The 18,364-nt window shown below is 45.1% G+C and overlaps 1 protein-coding gene across 1 annotated transcript; it reads right to left on the minus strand.

The window, feature by feature from the left end:
• Positions 1 to 1,183: 1,183 nt before the first annotated feature.
• On the minus strand, positions 1,184 to 18,207 carry immt (inner membrane protein, mitochondrial (mitofilin)). The gene is made up of 14 exons (XM_079744457.1): positions 18,109 to 18,207; positions 16,971 to 17,041; positions 16,329 to 16,521; positions 15,776 to 15,905; positions 10,474 to 10,560; positions 8,565 to 8,741; positions 8,343 to 8,476; positions 6,869 to 6,972; positions 6,541 to 6,676; positions 5,144 to 5,273; positions 4,838 to 5,061; positions 4,600 to 4,731; positions 3,042 to 3,171; positions 1,184 to 2,369 (listed from the first exon to the last, which is right to left on the minus strand). Exons 1-14 carry the CDS (start codon positions 18,148 to 18,150, stop codon positions 1,765 to 1,767), a joined length of 2,295 nt encoding a protein of 764 aa, XP_079600583.1. The 5' UTR covers positions 18,151 to 18,207; the 3' UTR covers positions 1,184 to 1,764.
• Between the last annotated feature and the right edge of the window lie 157 nt (positions 18,208 to 18,364).

An 18,364-nucleotide genomic window follows, 5' to 3' on the forward strand; every position in this document is an offset into this window, starting at 1 on the left:
TTGTGTTTTATTAAGTTTTGCTAAAAAGGATTCTTGATTGGCCTCAAGTAATGTGTGCCGGTGGGCAATAGCCCTTCATTTGCAATGATACAAATCCCTCGTGTAGTATAACTGTGGAATAGGATGCATTATTCTTTGAAAGGTGTAACCCTGTTTCTGTTAGCTTAACCTACTATGATAAATAGTATTTTATATTGTGATAAAGAGGATGCTTAGGGTTGGTTTATTTCTAGCAACTTGCAGATTAATCAATTAATGTTGGAAAGTACGTAGCAAATAATTTTTAGACTCTTTCAGCTGGACTTGTTTTTGTGATGCAACCCGACTAACAAAACGAAACGACGTACCGTGAGGTAAGAAACACTAGAGGCTAAGACATTGCGTGGATAGAAGTTTGTGCTGTACGGGGCCATGCAGATTGTGAGGGGCAGAGGCTCTGACCACAGTCCCCCTTCAGACCATGCAACTCGTCCACTAAAAGATCACCCAGCTTCGAGTACCTGCTGACACCTAGTGGTTGAGCTTCCTGGAGTCATGTTAGAATGTGGGTGTGGTCGACTCTTAGTGGGACAGCCTCATCCTCAGGGGTCTCCTCAGGAGCCCCGACACATAGTGTTGTGATTGGTCAGTGCATGTAGGAGGGATCCACACATTTCGGAAATGTAACACGAACGCTTCACTTCCCACTGTCGCTGCCATCCAATACCAGGCGGGCAACTTTCCCCGACTGGCATGCTGAGCCTGATTCCAGAACGGAAGTTCTTTGCAGTTGCTTGTGTGAGATAATAAATTAGGGCGGCTTTCACAACCTCTTATTTTGTTAGTGTTCTTTTTCCACGACTGGACCTGCAGGACTGTGGAAGGAGCGGGGAAGATCCGGCAGTCCCGCTCTCCTCTGGGGCCAGGTCTTCAGGAACAGGTCCCTGGACTCCGGATGACCCCCAGCGTCCAGCTGCTGACCAGACACCTCAAGATCTGCACTAATTACTTTTCACCAGCCACACAGAAGATGGCATATTTTTTGTGTACTTTGTATATCGTTTTCTCATATACCATATGACGTGTTGTTCCTGACAGTCTTGTTTTATGTATGCACCTTGAACAAAAACAATTTTCTTAAGGACATCAACCGCTCTGATTCAAATATCTTTAGATAGTTTTGCAATGTTTTGAAATGGCTGTTGACATAAAGCAAATCTTACAACTAGGAGGAGATGCAATAATTGTGTATGTTAATACCAAACGTTTCTACATAAAACATTTTTTAGACTCATTCGAGTTAATTCATAATTTTTGTATTTTGTGGACTGAGGTTCAAATGGGATACACCAATAATTATTTTGTTTGCAACATTCAAGTTTGAGTTCATATTTAAAATAAGATGTTAGAATACTTTATGCACCTATTTGTGAATATGTACCATATACTCAAGTTTCATCAGCCTGAGACACCACAGGCTAGAACACATCTGCATAAATTATGTATTAATAACAGTAAAGAAAACCCTTCTAATTGTTGTCTGTGATTTATTGGAACACACCCATTCTTAACAAGAGTAATACGTTTCACATCTGAACATCCAGAAACACACCTGGAGACATTTGGCTGCTTTGCATCTCAGAAAACATCAACCTCAGCACGACACAGATCAGCTGCATTGATACCATTCTTAAATATGAATCAAAGTAAAAGCAAAGAAAGAATCATTTGAGTGACTATTATAATGCTTCTATAACTAAAGTACTGGTGAAGTATCAGGAGGAACTATGGAGCCTGGGTGGTCCCCAGACCAACGGCATTAGCATACGCAGACAGAAGACTCACCACCTGTTTAGTCTCCAGGGTCAGTCTGGCCTCAACCAGCCAGTCCTGAACCACTCGTCTGGCCTCTCCTCTCAGCTGGTTCACCAGCTTGGCGGCCAGCTCGAGGTCCCCCTGCTCCAGGCTGTAACTTGCATAGGAGAGGATCTTAAAGGGGTCCAAGTCCTGACTGCTGATCTTAGCGGGTGGGGCCTCCTGCCTCTCCTCAAAGAGCAGCGCGGCCTGGAGGTAGGACAGGAAGTACTGGTACAACGAGTTGTGGGACTCGTCCACCAGGGCCACCCGGCGCGCCAGGGAGCGGAGGGCGTTGAAGCGCGCGCGGAGTGACTCCTCGCTGTAGACGCCGCGCTGCAGCGACTCCTCCGGCAGGGCGGCGGCCAGCGCCACGGCAAACTCGTCCTGACAGCTCTCTCTGATGGCCTGGGCGGCAGGCTCCAGGGGCCGGGTCAGGGAGTCAAGGGTGGAGCTCCTCAAAGTGTAGCCCAGCGCCTCCACCGAGAGCCACAGCTGGTGGGCTTTACGAGCCTCTTCCTCTGCGATCACATGACCTGAGCGCCACATGAAGAGAATGGGATCAACCACTAAAACACCTTCAACGGTGAAAAGCACAGACTGTATTATACACATTCAACTGATTTTCCATCTGCGTACATTTGTGGAAACAATAGCATACTTTTTCCACACCAAAAAAAACACCTAGGCAACAAATATACGAGTAGGTGTTAAGAGAATTGTCAATGTATGCTGAAAAATAAAGATGGCGGATAACAAACGGAAAATAAACATTTGAAGGCTGTGTGTGTGAAGCATAGAGATGGCATGCAAGAGCCCCTTTATAAAGTAGTGAGATAGAACGCTATTAGAGATCAATACATTAGTTCTCCAATTGAAGACCTTTACCCCGCATAAAACAATGGATTCATCTGGGTTTGAACATTGTTGGAAATAATTTGGAACAAAACAAAATGTATAACCTAGGTCCTGCTGGTTGTCAGTTATTTTGATGCAGTCTTTTGAGAATCTGCTTGAATGATGGTTGCTTTGTGAGCCTATTCTATATTATAATCCGTAGTACTTTACTGTCTGTGTTTATATATATTATATAATTATATCAATTTTATATAAATTATATAAATATATTAAGCTATATATATCAAATCACTTAATGACATAAAACAAAGGAATGTATGCATAGAAGCGAGAGGCCTGCTGGGTCTTACTGTCAATGGCCTCCTCCATCCCCTTCAGACGGGCGTAGGCAGCATTCATGTCCAGGGTGAAGTTATCCAGTTGCTCCTGGGTCAGCTGGCGGTAGCGCGTCTCCTGCTCCATCATCTTACTGCTCAGCACCTACAGACAGAACAAGGTTAAACATGCCACGTTTTAACCAATGACAGCAGCCAATTATCAATCAAAATGATTGACGGATGTGTTCCGATCCCATCCCTGTCAGACCCTCCCTGTGTATAAGCCGCAAAATCAGAGTTCAGAGACTTGCTGGGGAATTGGGTCGGAGCTGTCAGCAATGTCGACCACATTGCTCTGACCATTCGGCAATTCTCATAATTGCACCCAATGGATCCAGAACATGATGCCAAATTTTATTTTCAATTAAATTGATAATTGTTAAATGTAGTTTAAAATACTTTTGCATTTACCTTTCTAAGGATGGGATAAGCGGTTCATATTTCAAATAAATATTTTTTTGTTTTGGCATTGTCACACGTGAAATAAGGGTAAATAAGAAGACATCTGTGACCAAGATAATGTTCACATTTCAATTCCCAATTAATTTCAATTGAAATATGGCCTGTATAAGATTTTCTCACATTAATTATCTAATTCATCTTACTATATTTCATAGTAAAAGACCAGATCATGGTTGAATGAGGACATTAAAGCTTATTTTAGGGTTAGGGTTTATGATACCTTCAGGTCATCCTAACCCTAACCCTAACCCTGACCCTGACCACCAGTGATAGCTTCAGGTCATCCTAACCCTAACCCTGACCACCAGTGATACCTTCAGGTCGTCCTAACCCTAACCCTAACCCTGACCACCAGTGTTAGCTTCATTTCATCCTAACCCTAACCCTGACGCTGACCACCAGTGATACCTTCAGGTCATCCTAACCCTAACCCTAACCCTGACCACCAGTGATACCTTCAGGTCGTCCTAACCCTAACCCTGACCACCAGTGATAGCTTCAGGTCATCCTAACCCTAACCACCAGTGATACCTCCAGGTCGTCCTAATACTAACCCTAACCCTAACCACCAGTGATACCTCCAGGTAAGCCTGTCCAGTGGGATTTAGCCGCTATCCAAATCATAGGTATTTGTCACTGGACTCGTTATTGATAAAGATAATGCAATGTTGATCGTGTAAAAGAATACAGACTTCGATAATCAATATTAGCAATGAGGGAAGATGTGTTTCGCTCGTCCAGCCAAGATTGAGGGCATAGGAGCAAGGAGCGCTGTGATTGGATAAAGGGATTCCTCAGCTTGGTACCAGACAGGTTGTGGGAAGTTGGAGATGCATTTAGATGTTATTGCACCTTACGTTTAGTCATTGGTGAGGATTCTGTTTTTATTATTGATCTGGTCTGGTTGAAGGTTATTAATGATCCGATTAACAATGCAATACCCTGCATAGCAATGCCAGCTTAAATGACCTCCAAAGAGACGCTCATCTAGAAGCCTTGTTTTACGAGCCCTTCTAACGACGAGTAGCGCCAACACTGGCATCATCTGGATAAGAGACCACCATCAGACCTCCTCAGCCTCCGCCTGCAGCTCCTGCTCCTGGACCTTCAGGACGTCTCGGAGGTGGTCGGTGTGGGCGGCGGCCTGTCGGCGGAGCTGCGTCCTCATCTCCGCCTCCATCACCTCCCTCAGCTCCACCTGCTGCAGGAGTAACAGGTACGGCCGTCAACGTCTTGAAGTCAGTTTAGAATACGCGTTTACAGAGCAAGCTTCCATAAGCAAATCCTCTTAGATCCTCGATCCCCACCTTCCTCTCTTGTTCTAGCCGTGCTCTCTCCAGGTTGTGTTCCACAGCCAGACTGACGGCCTTCTCCAAGGCCTTCTGGTCCTCCAACTTCTGCTGCTCCAGCGCCGCCTCGATGTGAACCTGCTCGCGAACCCTCTGCTCCGCCATCTCCCGGTTCAGTTGGTCGATGCGACGGTGGGCGTGGGCGATCAGCGCGTTGAGATCATCAACGGACAACGTGCCGGCTGGGGAGAGAACCCAGACTCAATATAGCGAGGGATGGACCTATCACAGAGCAGCGTGCGTTTGTCTATAGGGTCCTCTTACACAGTCCTTTCCAATTGGCCTGGATCTCTGGAGTGATGCTGCTCAACTCCCTCTGGAACTGCTGCTTGGCCTCGTTGACCAGTTCACTGTACTGGGAGACGATCTTAGCTTCCGACTCCACAGACTGCACCTACACACGTCACATGACATTCAAATACAGACTGCACCTACACACGTCACATGACATTCAAATACAGACTGCACCTACACACGTCACATGACATTCAAATACAGACTGCACCTACACACGTCACATGACATTCAAATACAGACTGCACCTACACACGTCACATGACATTCAAATATAGAGACAGCTCTGCCGAATAAATGTTGTTTTTGTATAACAGCGGGTACAACATATTCCTGCAATAAATACATGCACATATTATCGGTTGGACTATAAACGGTTGTACCAGCGATTGTAGGCCGAAACATAGATGATCACATTCATCTGATCTTTCCTCACGAGCCGTCTGCCCCTTAAGCAGGCTATCAAAAAAAACCCGTCTCTGTAGGCAGCCTATGCTCCGAGATTGCACACAAAAACAAATGGTACTACTAACCACTCAAAACCAAAATAAATAGTATTCAAACCCATCACCGACAATGGGTGGGTGGTTTTGCGCTGCGTTCATGATAGTTTTGATTGGATGCGCGAAACACGGAAGGGAGGGGCGAGCTGGCTCGGTTTGTTTGGGATCTCGCCTCAATACCAACAGAAGTGACGTCACCCGCTGATACAACCCTTAAGGATATTAAAATATCCAAGAGAGTCCGTACCAATACTAGTATTACCGTTATGATTATTTTGATTTACAAATTCTGATGAACTTTTGACACACTTCAATTGACAATGTTGGAACCTGTACTCACAATGGATGGTGCCATTATAACAAGCTTCAATCTTAAATAGCCAGTGAGCCCACTGTTTCAGATGGAATTCAACACTTTGTAATTTAAAAAAATGTGTTTTAGGTTGAGGTTTAGGAAAGAGTGAGTTATCGCCATTTCTACAACACACACAAACTTCGTGCATGAAATGTGGCCCATACAAAAACCTTATACTATTGGTTTCTGGGAAGCCTGAACCAACTCGGACGCAGGCTTTAAACACAGCGCTACTCACACTGAGCCTCAAAAAAGGCACGGTGCAAACCAATAAAAAGTCAACACAAAGACACGTTTAGAGGCTAATTTTCTGCCAGAAAAAACGTTGGCATGATAGATGAATGGTGCGGCGCGAACAGCCTGGTTCACACGGATTTCACTCGCTTGGGTTTAAATATTTAAACTTTTCCATGAATTTTGCATGATGCTTTGTCGTGGCAGTACAGAGTGAACCATAATGTGGAGGAGAAAGGGTTCTTCGACGTCTCTTGTACTTTCACAACACAGACCTTATCCACGGCCCGGTCCAGGTCCACCGTCATGCTGTGGAGGTTCTCCTCCGCTGCCAGGACCATCGGGCGGAGCGCCGCCACCCTGGAGTCCTTGGCCGATTCCACCACCGCCCGGAGGGAGTCCAGAGAGGCTCTGCTCACAGAGGTCACATCAGGGGTCACATTAGGGGTCACATCAGGGGAGAAGGGATTAACACAACAACTGGAGTCTGGCTGTTGAATCAAAACCATATTGAGGAACCCATATTTTATCTTCATCATATTTTGCTTAAGTAAAATGATTACTAGTTTTTATTGTCGTGTCAGGGGTCAAGATGTATCGTACCTGGCCTGCACTAGAGCTGCTCCAGCCTCTTCTACGTTGCGACTTCGTGCACCCACAGCATCTTCTAGATCCTTCCAGTGGGAAGACCTCTGCTCAGCGGAGACCTGGGCATCATAACCATCATCATCACCACGAGACCTTTTGGATTATTGTATTGTTCAATCTAGTTCACGCCAAATCATTGAGAGTTGACCTGGCATTAGTCCATGATAATTAGGACATGGACTTATTGTGCGATACATGGACATGACCTTGATCATTTGTTCTGACCTCAATATTGCCTACTGTTATTTATCATATAGAAAAACAACCTCAAAAACTCGTCTGCAAAACATGGATGATTTAAAGATTCCTCACTTATCATAATCCCTGAAATCCACAAACTTCCATTCGTTACCCTATTTTACACTCATAGGATATTTAGACGGGCATAACTTTGTATAGAACTAAATTTTAAATGACGTTACAATTCCAACATCGGAATATCTTTGAAGGCTGGTCCGTTAGTTAAGACCTCTGGTTAAGGGTCAACCTTGTTAGTTGAGACCTCTGGTTGAGGGTGGACCTTGTTAGTTGAGACCTCTGGTTGAGGGTGGACCTTGTTAGTGAAGACCTCTGGTTAAGGGTGGACCTTGTGAGTTAAGACCTCTGGTTGAGGGTGGACCTTGTTAGTTAAGACCTCTGGTTAAGGGTGGACCTTGTGAGTTGAGACCTTAGCTCAGCTGAGGTAGGCGCATACAGACAAAATTATAGGCTAGATCTACGAATAACCTTATACTCTTATAAACAATTTGTGCTCTAGTAAACTTAAAAATAATCAGAAACACAATGCATAGTTATGACTGGTGATAAAATTGAATAAATATCGACCCAATCCTAACACCACTCGTACAGCGGTTTGCATTACAACGCCTCTCTCTGGAACCCAGGAAATAGGAACTTTAGGACAACCTGGTTCCACTACAGCAACCAGGGTCTAAAAGAAGTTTCCCGGACATTATTTGCATATTCGCAACGCAACTGGTGTTAATAGATGAAAGGCTCTGATGGTCCGATTTTTCCCTCAGTATTTCTTGATTCTCTTCTCCTAATCTTTGTGGGTTTATAGACCACGGTGGAGACAGACCATAAGGGAGTGAAGGCCCGCACATAGCAACTTCCATCATCTAAGACACAGACCTCCTCCTACACTCACCCTTCAGCTCATTGAAACGTTGCACCGCGATCACACTGCCTGAATTCAGCCACTATCTTTAGTCTTATAAAATACGCTTACAATTTAAATATCATTTATCGCCATTATTTCTGGAAAATAAATCATCCAGCAAAAGGTATCGTGGCAGATTAGTAGTAGTACTAGTTGTCAAGACTGTTAGCCGCATGATGAACGACTCAATATCCAAGTCAAGCCTACGGCCTTTAATAAACTGTTTCTCAAAGCCCAGACAAACTGACAGTAATTGATGTGAAGTACCTCAGTCTCCATCGCCTCCTTCAGCTTCTGAGTGTGCTGCAGAATTGCTTGGAGAGCAGCTTCCTGAGCTGCAATGGCCTGCAGTGTGGCGGTGGCTGAGCTGGCCAGGGAATCCTCAAGCTTGTCCGACACAACTATAGAACAAAGATAAGGACTCATTATGAATCTCACACACACACACACACACACACACACACACACACACACACACACACAGCCTACATGCGAGTGTGTCCTGGTCAGCCTGGTCTTGCTGGGCTATCCTAGCGGTGACTTCTTCAGCCGGCCGCTCCTTGAGAGGTTCTTCTGGTGCCGTCAACACGTCTCCTGGTTCTGAAGGCTCTTCGCTGCTTAGTGCCGTTTCTGGGGGGCTAAGTTGATGGCATTCTTCACACTGTTCTATAAAAACACAACATTTATTTATTTCAATCTTGCATTCAACCCAAGTGTTCTATTGGGTGTGTCAAAGCACTGGCTGTAAATGAAGGGCGGGGGGACGCCACCGTGATAGTAATGATCTCTCATGCAGCCTGTGATTAATAAAGAGGCAATGAACCCACCATTTCAGCTAGAATAGAGAGAAAAAGAAATAGCTTTGACCTTAGAGTTCTAGCCTCTGGTATCATCATGATCAACACACACACACTCAGTCTTTTGAAGTCTATATTAACGCTTGACGCGTAACACAAATAAACACTGATTCATCCTACACCCCAGCACTAGTCGATTAGACCCAAATGTCCCACAATGTGGGACATTCTTCTGCAAAAAAGGACAACGCAGAAATGCTGACTGACCAAATGGGTCCAGTCAGGTCACGTTCTGATGTGACCTGACTGACTTCTGATGTGCGTTCTGGATCACGTTCAGATGAGTGCATCAGAAAAGACAACCAGATGGCGTAACTTACCTTGTTGACGATCATATAAGACATATGACCACGTTTAAAAATATATATATATAGTTTTGGGCTCACTGGCTATTTTAGGTAGACAGCAGTTGTTTCTATCTTTTTTACTATCTATAATTTGGTGAGTAAAGAAACTGACATTAAGTGATGCATCCATCCCTAACTGCTGGAAAAACAGGAAAACACCCTTTGGGAAAAACTGATAATTCAAATGAAAACATCACAAGGAAGAACATCAAAATAAATGATGTGATAAGACATGGGTGCATGAGAGAAAAGAAACAGGAAATCAGGGTCGGTAAATTGACGGAACACGGATGTTGAATATAAAAAGGCATAATATGTAACATTTCTGCATTCAAATATCTAAAAGCTATTAGACCCATGATGTATTTTGGTGAGTTGTGTCCTTACATCATCTGATTGTTTTCCAGAAACGCTCAAACCTATCCGTAGTTTATTCACAGTAACGTTCCGCTAAATAACGGCCGCATGTCTATGGCGTCGTCTAACTTTTACTCCCAATCTCCGGGGAAATTTATCAAAACAACACCCTTAATATTTATGTAGCTTTTGATGTAAACCACGATGTTTGACAAGTGGCTCTTGCCGTCACCGAGCTAATGTAGTGTTCCCACTCAAGACTTTCTTACAGCGGGTCATTTTCATTTGTATTTTTTTATCTGTCCGAAGAACAATGCCGTCCACAGTGGACTGTGTTTCCCATAAATATGTTTTTTTTTACTATTTCATATGGGAATTAATATTTATTTTATTAAATTATACAATTATATTTCATTGTTAGGAAATCCCTAACCCTCGGTTACCCTAGGTATACCCTAGGGTTTGGGTGAGGGTTACCCTAACCCTAACCTAACCCTAGGTTACCCTAGGGTTAGGGTTTCCCTCACCCTAACCCTAGGGTGAGGGTAACCCTAGGTTACCCTAGGGTTAGGGTTTCCCTCACCCGAACCCTAGGGTGAGGGTAACCCTAGGTTACCCTAACATTAGGGTTAGCCCTAACCCTAAGTCCCACGTTCCCTACTTCAACAAACTAAGTATTTTGTTACTATTTTTATTGAGAGACCGCTAGCTGCAGAAATGACATATTATACACTTAAGATCTAAAATAATTAAAACACCACATAAACCAATGAGCAGAAGAAAAGGGGAGAAGTGATGGCGGCGGCGGCGCAGGCAGACGGGGGTTTAGTGGTTCACCTTTGGGTGCCTGAGTGTCTTGAGGAGCTGGGACCGAAGGGACCTCACCCATAGCGGAGATGATGTGGGAGGCCTCTGCTGAAGCCTCTGGAGGGACACATGTCATTACTACTCCAACTCTGATATGGTGATGCACCGCAGAAACACAACATGTTGCCGGAGTGCTGGAAACAGGCGGCTCAATGTAAAACATCCTCAAGCCAGGTGAGTGAATCCAAGGTTCATCCAGACGCCTCCACTAAAAAGAGTCTGAAGTAAAGTGCTTCCAGCAGCTGTAAGGGTCTAGACACTTATTCGTGTGGTTGCAAAGAAATACAAACCTTGTTATTCTGCATCTCATTAGTGTGAGAGCTGGCTCTCACACTTATGTTAGCTTGGTCTTGTTTTTTGGTATTTATTCTCTTCTGTGATGTTTGTAGCAGAAACTTTGCTTCAACTTCAAAACGTACATATTGAGATGTGCGCTTCTTATTTTCTTTATACCTTTAATACTTTTCAAGTATTAAAAGTATTTATAATGAAGTCAATGGGCGATGCCCCTCACTCTCTTCATGGACAAGCTCCCCATGAGGAACAGCTCCATGCTGTGGTAGCAGGAGTTTGCCTCTGGGAGTTACTGGTCCACACATCTCAGTTGGCTCCCAATCATCTCCAGAATCAAAGAAAGGTAATGGAGTTGCCCTAATATCTCCTTGAAGCTTCGTTTGAGGTGCTCCCTTTCTGCTCCTCATTACTCTTGAACATACGAAACACATTTCAGATTATTTCGTTTTAGCTATAGTGTACCAGGCCCATACTCACTTCTTCTAGAAGAGTTTGTCTGAATTTCCTTACATATTCAGATAAGGGTTGCTTATTGGGGATTTCAACATTCATGTGAATAAACGTCTGATTCTCAAAAGTTTTTATGTCAATTACAGACATTTTCAAACAGCTGGTCCAGTACCCTACATCAGGTCAAACGGCACCCTAGCCCATCAGGTTAACAGCAACCTACATCAGGCCAGACAAGCACCCTACATTAGGTCAGACAGCACCCTACATCAGGTCAGACAGCACCCTACATCAGGTCAGACAGCACCATACATCAGGTCAGACAGCACCATACATCAGGTCAGACAGCACCCTACATCAGACCAGACAGCACCCTACATCAGGTCAGACAGCACCCTACATCTGGTCAGACAGCACCCTACATCTGGTCAGACAGCACCCTACATCAGGTCTGACAGCACCCTACATCAGGTCCGACAGCACCCTACATCAGGTCAGACTGCACCCTACATCAGGTCCGACAGCACCCTACATCAGGTCCGACAGCACCCTACATCAGGTCAGACTGCACCCTACATCAGGTCAGACAGCACCCTACATCAGGTCCAACAGCACCCTACATCAGGTCAGAAAGCACCCTACATCAGGTCAGACAGCACCCTACATCAGGTCAAACAGCACCCTACCCCATCATGTCAAATAGCACCCTACCCTATCATGTCAAACAGCACCCTACCCCATCATGTCAAACAGCACCCTACATGGCAACATCGTTGCCATGTAGGGTGGACTGGTCATGGACTGTGCAGCAGTGGTGTGTCGAGGCTGAGGAGGCCCTGATGGAGTGCTACACGACAACAGACTGGGAGATGTTTCAGGAAGACTACGGCGACGATATTGAGGGTCTCACTCAATTCGTCAAAGACTAAATAAAGTTCTGTGAGAAGAGTGTTGTCCCCACCAAGAAGGTTTGCTGCTTCCCCAACAGCAAACCCTGGATCAACAGGGACATCAGAGTCCTGCTGAACCGGGAGAGGAGAGCCTTCATGGCAGGAGACAATAAGGACACACAGAGGGAAATACAGAGAGAGCTGAGGAGGGAACTGAGGAGGGCTAAAGACGGGTACAAGAACAAAACAGAGGGAGCTGCAGCAGAACAACCCCCGAGAGGTGTGGGCGGGGGTGAGAACCATCACTGGCATGAAAAATGCTGGAAGATCACAGGAGGGGGCACAGGAACGGGCCGACAAGCTAAACCTGTTTTTTAACAGATTTGACTCACCAACTGGGGCCAGACCAACACCCCCCTCCCCCTCCTGCACTACTCATCTCTCTGCTGCACCACAAGAGCCGGGGATGGCAGCTTTTGCACCTCCCCTCAGCACCACCCTCTCTCTCTCTCCCTTTCCACACTTACAGGGAGGCTGGACCAATGTCCAGCCCAGAGGGCAGTCATCCCCTCACCACACCCCCAACTATCCCAGTGACCCCAGCAACAACAACCCCAATCATCAACACCAGCTACGTGAGACGGCACCAGGATCAGGACATACAAGTCCAGAGGACCGGACGACATCAGCCCCAGGGTGCTCAAGATCTGCAGGGTGCTCAAGATCCGTTTTTGTTCTCCCTCTACACCTCGGATTTCTGCTACAACTCCCGAACATGCCACCTGCAGAAGTTCTCCTCCTCCATTGTTGGATGCATCACAAACAATAGGGAGGAGGAGTACAGGGAACTAGTTGAGAACTTTTTGGGATGGTGTGACGGGAACCACCTTCAGCTCAACACCGGGAAAACCAAGGAGCTGGTGGTGGACTTCCGGCGCAGAAAGAGCACCCCAATACCTGTTTCCATAAACGGGGAGGAGGTGGAGATGGAAGACACCTACAAGTTCCTTGGGGTGCATCTGAACAATAAACTGGACTGGTCAGACAACACTGAGGCCCTCTACAGGAAGGGACAGAGTAGGCTGTTCTTCCTGAGGAGGCTCAGGTCTTTCAATGTGTCCACTAGGCTACCACGGATGCTCTACCGGTCTGTGGTAGCCAGTGCCACCGTCTCTGCTGTAGTGTGCCGGGGAGGAGGCATCGGGAGCAGAGGTGCCCGCGGGCTGAATAAGCTGGTGAGGAAGGCGAGCTCTGTGGTGGGGATGAAGCTGGGCTGTGTGGAGGCTGTGACAGAGAGGAGGATGAGGGGAAGGCTGCAGGCGATCATGGACAATCCCTCTCACCCTCTCTACGCCGAGCTGAGGCGACTCAGGAGCACATTCAGCCACAGACTCACTCAGCCACGTGCCTCAAAGCACTCGGGGGGCTCTTTCATCCCATCAGCTATCAGACTTTATAACACCTCAAACCCCCCGCACCCAACGTCTCCACAGCCCCAACAGCTCTTTTTTTCCAGACCTGATTAAGGACTATACCCCACACCTCAGGACTGACTGTTGTTAACCTTGTTATTTATTTAATTTTTTTTCCATTACCTCAGGAACCCTGCACATTTGGCACATTTATATTTATATTATACATCATATTAATTTATTTACTTAACACACAGGTCACCTACAGATGGACAGTTACATGTATATAGTATGTTTATTTTATATTATTCAAATAGTTTTGTACTATAATTTTATTTTTAATTAGTAAATTTATTGTATATATACTGTTTTCGCACTTCTCTTTTCCTACTGTACTGCTGGTCACCTGTGAATTTCTCCCAAGAGGGATTAATAAAGGACTATCTTATCTTATCTTATCTTATCAGGTCGGACAGCACCCTACATCAGGTCCAACAGCACCCTACATCAGGTCCAACAGCACCCTACATCAGGTCAGACAACACCCTACATTAGGTCCAACAGCACCCTACATCAGGTCAGACAGCACCCTACATCAGGACAAACAGCACCCTACATCAGGACAAACAGCACCCTACATCAGGTCAAACAGCACCCTACATCAGGTCAGACAGCACCCTACATCAGGTCCAACAGCACCCTACATCAGGTCAGACAGCACCCTACATCAGGTCAGACAGCACCCTTCATCAGGTCAGACAGCACCCTACATCAGGTCAGACAGCACCCTACATCAGGTCAAACAGCACCCTACATCAGGTCAGACAGCACCCTACATCAGGTCAAACAGCACCCTTCATCAGGTCAGACAGCACCCTACATCAGGTCAGACAGCACCCTACATCAGGTCCAACAGCACCCTACATCAGGTCAGACAGCACCCTACATCAGGTCAAACAGCACCCTACATCAGGTCAAACAGCACTCTACATCAGGTCAGACAGCACCCTACATCAGGTCCAACAGCACCCTACATCAGGTCAGAGAGCACCCTACATCAGGTCAGACAGCACCCTACATCAGGTCAGACAGCACCCTTCATCAGGTCAGACAGCACCCTACATCAGGTCAGACAGCACTCTACATCAGGTCAAACAGCACCCTACATCACGTCAGACAGCACCCTACATCAGGTCAGACAGCACCCTACATCAGGTCAGACAGCACCCTACATCAGGTCAGACAGCACCCTACATCAGGTCAGACAGCACCCTACATCAGGTCAGACAGTACCCTACATCAGGTCAGACAGCACCCTACATCAGGTCAAACATCACCCTACATCAGGTCTGATAGCACCCTACATCAGGTCAGACAGCACTCTACATCAGGTCAGACAGTACCCTACATCAGGTCTGATAGCACCCTACCCCATCAGAGGACACAGGCTGACCTTGTCTTGACCTTGGCTAATTAAGGGCGTTATTTCTTGCCTTCTGGGGGCCCGGGAGCTGTCATCATATGGCCGATTAAGCCCTTTGAGACTGTGATTAAAGGCTTTATAAATACAAGGTAATTTAATTATAACTCTCGGTCAACCTAAGTTATAGGCAAATACTATTATGCAAATAAACAGCAATATTGAATCAATCAAAAGTCGAGACTAGAACTTCCGGGGCTAAGTCCGACCCTCACCTGAGGGGGACTGCGGCGAAAGGCGGAAAATAGATCCACATTTGGAGAAACACAATCAGGGAAGATGGAAGAAAGACTGGTCTGCAAAAAAGCCAAGAAGATTTCTGCACTTATTTCCATTTGTTTGAATTCTAGGATATTGAGGAATAGGGCCACTACGGGGTTAAACTTGTGTTGTTTAATGGCAGTTGCCAAACTGCTTTTAGGCGCATTTTCGCCACCTTCTGGAATGGGGGGGTTAAGTTCACAACATGACATCACAATAATGGACCATGATGTTACTCTCCCACATTGCCGCAGCAGTCTGGGGTAAACACTGCAACTCCAGATAGGGTCTGAGGGAGCCCTTAGCATGTTCCCTTATAAGCATGGCTAGCCTTAGCATGTTAGCATGCTTACGGAACATTGAGCATACGACAGTTGGCTCATGCAAGTATTTACCAATATTTTCATTTGATTCTGTTTTACAATGTCACAAAATGACATTAATGATGGCAGCATGTTGTCTCTTCTGCTCCCAATGAACCTTACCTTCTATGTTCGAGGCAGGGGTTGTCGCGGCCGTCTCAGATGGAACTTCCGCCTTTTTAACTTTCTTTGCTTTAATCTTGGATGATTTGGCCTCCTCTAGCATCAGAGAAGGTGGCTGGGCCAACTCCAGCTGTATAAATGTTCCAAACAATGAGTAGAGGTAAGGCTGAGTCCCAGTGGATTAACACTGAGCAGCAGGTGGGCTGCGACTGACGAGGGGAATCGGGCATCATTAGGAGAGTGTTCAATAATAGATGTATTAAAATCATCGACAACTATGTCGCAAAGACAAACGCAGCGTTTCTGACAATATCATTGGTTAAGGTTAGAATGAAACAGTGAACCTCTGTGAGGAAAATTGCATACATGCCCTAAACTATGACTAGCGAACCTTACAGTACAGATTTTTTACTTGAACCGTTCCATGCAAACTAAATACAAGAGCAATCTTTTTATGTTGATCCCACAAGATGTAACAATGTCCCTCCATTCCCTTGTAATCATAATGGGATTGCTTTCAAATAAACTGCGACGGAATGGCATTAATTCGTACCTGTTTATTGGTCGGGGTGGAATCCAAAGAGGTAGCAGGCCCTAAAGCCAATCCAAATAACAAATCTGAGTACGGAACATTCTTCTCCACCGTGGTCCGGAACTTTGAGTCCCATTTAGCGTACAGGACCGTACCCCCGATTCCACCTCCTAATGAAACCAAGCCTGCTGCAACTATTTTAGCAGCTGAACCACTGCAGAAGAAATGAAGAAAAACAGATGACATCAGAAAAGATGCGGGGTAAAAATGTCTGCATAAAATGAATCAGAACATTGTGGCCCATGTGAGCGGGTAGCCGGAGTACTCCCAAAGATTAACTTATTTATTTAACCTGTTTACTCAAAGAAAGCATGAGGGTGTTCTGGTGATTTGAAAATCAATGATAACGCCACAAATGTGATTATTTATAGCCTATGTATGGTATGAGAAAAAACAAAAATGCATTCATTTTATTTAGGGGTGGAGGCAGGGGCGTAGGAATGAGTTTAACATTGGGGGGGACACATATCGGAAACCTGACAGATCCGGTATAATTTTTAGGTGGGACAAATGCGCCTGTCTCCGATATTGGAGGGGACACGTCCCCTCCGTCCCCCCGGTTCCTACGCCCTTGGTTGGAGGTGTGCTTTTGTACGGGCTTACCCAGTGTTTCCTTCTGTATAGGGTCGAGAATGTTGAAGAATGATCCGGGGCCCTCTTTGGCAGAGTTGCCTCTGAAGATGGAGAACCACAAATAATAATTATTCAACGTGTACTAAATAAATAACTAACTAACTAACTAGACGCCCAAAAAGAATGACAAGCTGATATGTTATTTATTATTTGTAGATTATTTGTATGTTTCCCTTTTATTTTGCATTTATTAATTTATTTCATTCAAAAGGTGAGTCCCCAAAAGGAGGGGAGGGGTGTAATGTCCCCCACCTAGCCGAATGTCAACGTTAACGCATGTTGGTTTAAGTAGATCCTATGAGCAGTCATTTTATTATTTTGGTCTATGCCTTGAGAGTGTTTTAGTGTTAATAATGTTTGACCATCTTTTGCAGCTTGCATTCACTTCTCGAGAATGTTGAGAAGTGAATGCAAGAATGTTGAAGAATGATCCGGGGCCCTCTTTGGCAGAGTTGCCTCTGAAGATGGAGAAACACAAATAATAAATATTCAACATGTGCTAAATAAATAAATAACTAACTAACTAGACGCCCAAAGAGAATGACAAGCTGATTTGTTATTTATTATTTGTAGATTATTTGTATGTTTCCCTTTTATTTTGCATTTATTAATTTATTTCATTCAAAAGGTGATTCCCCAAAAGGAGGGGAGGGGTGTAATGTCCCCCACCTAGCCAAATGTCAACGTTAACACATGTTGGTTTAAGTAGATCCTATGAGCAGTCATTTTATTATTTTGGTCAATGCCTTGAGAGTGTTTTAATGTTAATAATGTTTGACCATCTTTTGCAGCTTGCATTCACTTCTATTTATCAGGCCTCTTGTATTGTGGTCCCAGTGACACTGTTGCTACCAGTGACCCCTGAATGGAAGAAGGTCCCTCGCTATGCATTCTGCTATCTGATTATCTATACAAATAAAATTCAATTCGGCAGCAGCTTAGTTCACATCGATATAAAACACGAAGACATCATGTTTTATATCTCCATGTAATCTCTAACGGTACCGCAGTGGGCATTAGCACCAGGCCTTTGGACGAGGCTCTGCTGGGTCAACGAGCTAGCGAGCCGCTATCAAGCTGACGTTCTACAAAAGAATCAAAGACTTACCCGGGCTGCAGCATCAGCTGCTCTTACACTGAGTCGGAGCATTGTATACGCCTTCAATGTTATTAAGTTATGTGTTAAATTTCTCAGCAATAATATATCATTTGCAATCTTTAGGACACACGTCCGAAGGGGGACACTGACACACGCATGCGCAGTTAAAGATATCAACCTGACGTCACCAGAGGCGTCACTTTTCTTTGGGAGTTGGTTCCCTGTTTAATATAAAACTTCTTTTTTTTTTACTTTTTTGACTTTT

This window comes from Pollachius pollachius (assembly GCF_949987615.1).
Source record: "Pollachius pollachius genome assembly, chromosome: 10".
Lineage (NCBI taxonomy): Eukaryota > Metazoa > Chordata > Actinopteri > Gadiformes > Gadidae > Pollachius > Pollachius pollachius.

Coding starts and splice junctions, on each gene's coding strand:
- immt (XM_079744457.1), bottom strand. CDS start 18,150: ATGCTCCGACTCAGTGTAAGAGCAGCTGATGCTGCAGCCCGG. Junction 17,042..18,108: donor CAGCTGATGCTGCAGCCCGG/GTAAGTCTTTGA, acceptor CTCCATCTTCAG/AGGCAACTCTGCCAAAGAGG. Junction 6,677..6,868: donor GCAGCTCTAGTGCAGGCCAG/GTACGATACATC, acceptor CTCTGTGAGCAG/AGCCTCTCTGGACTCCCTCC.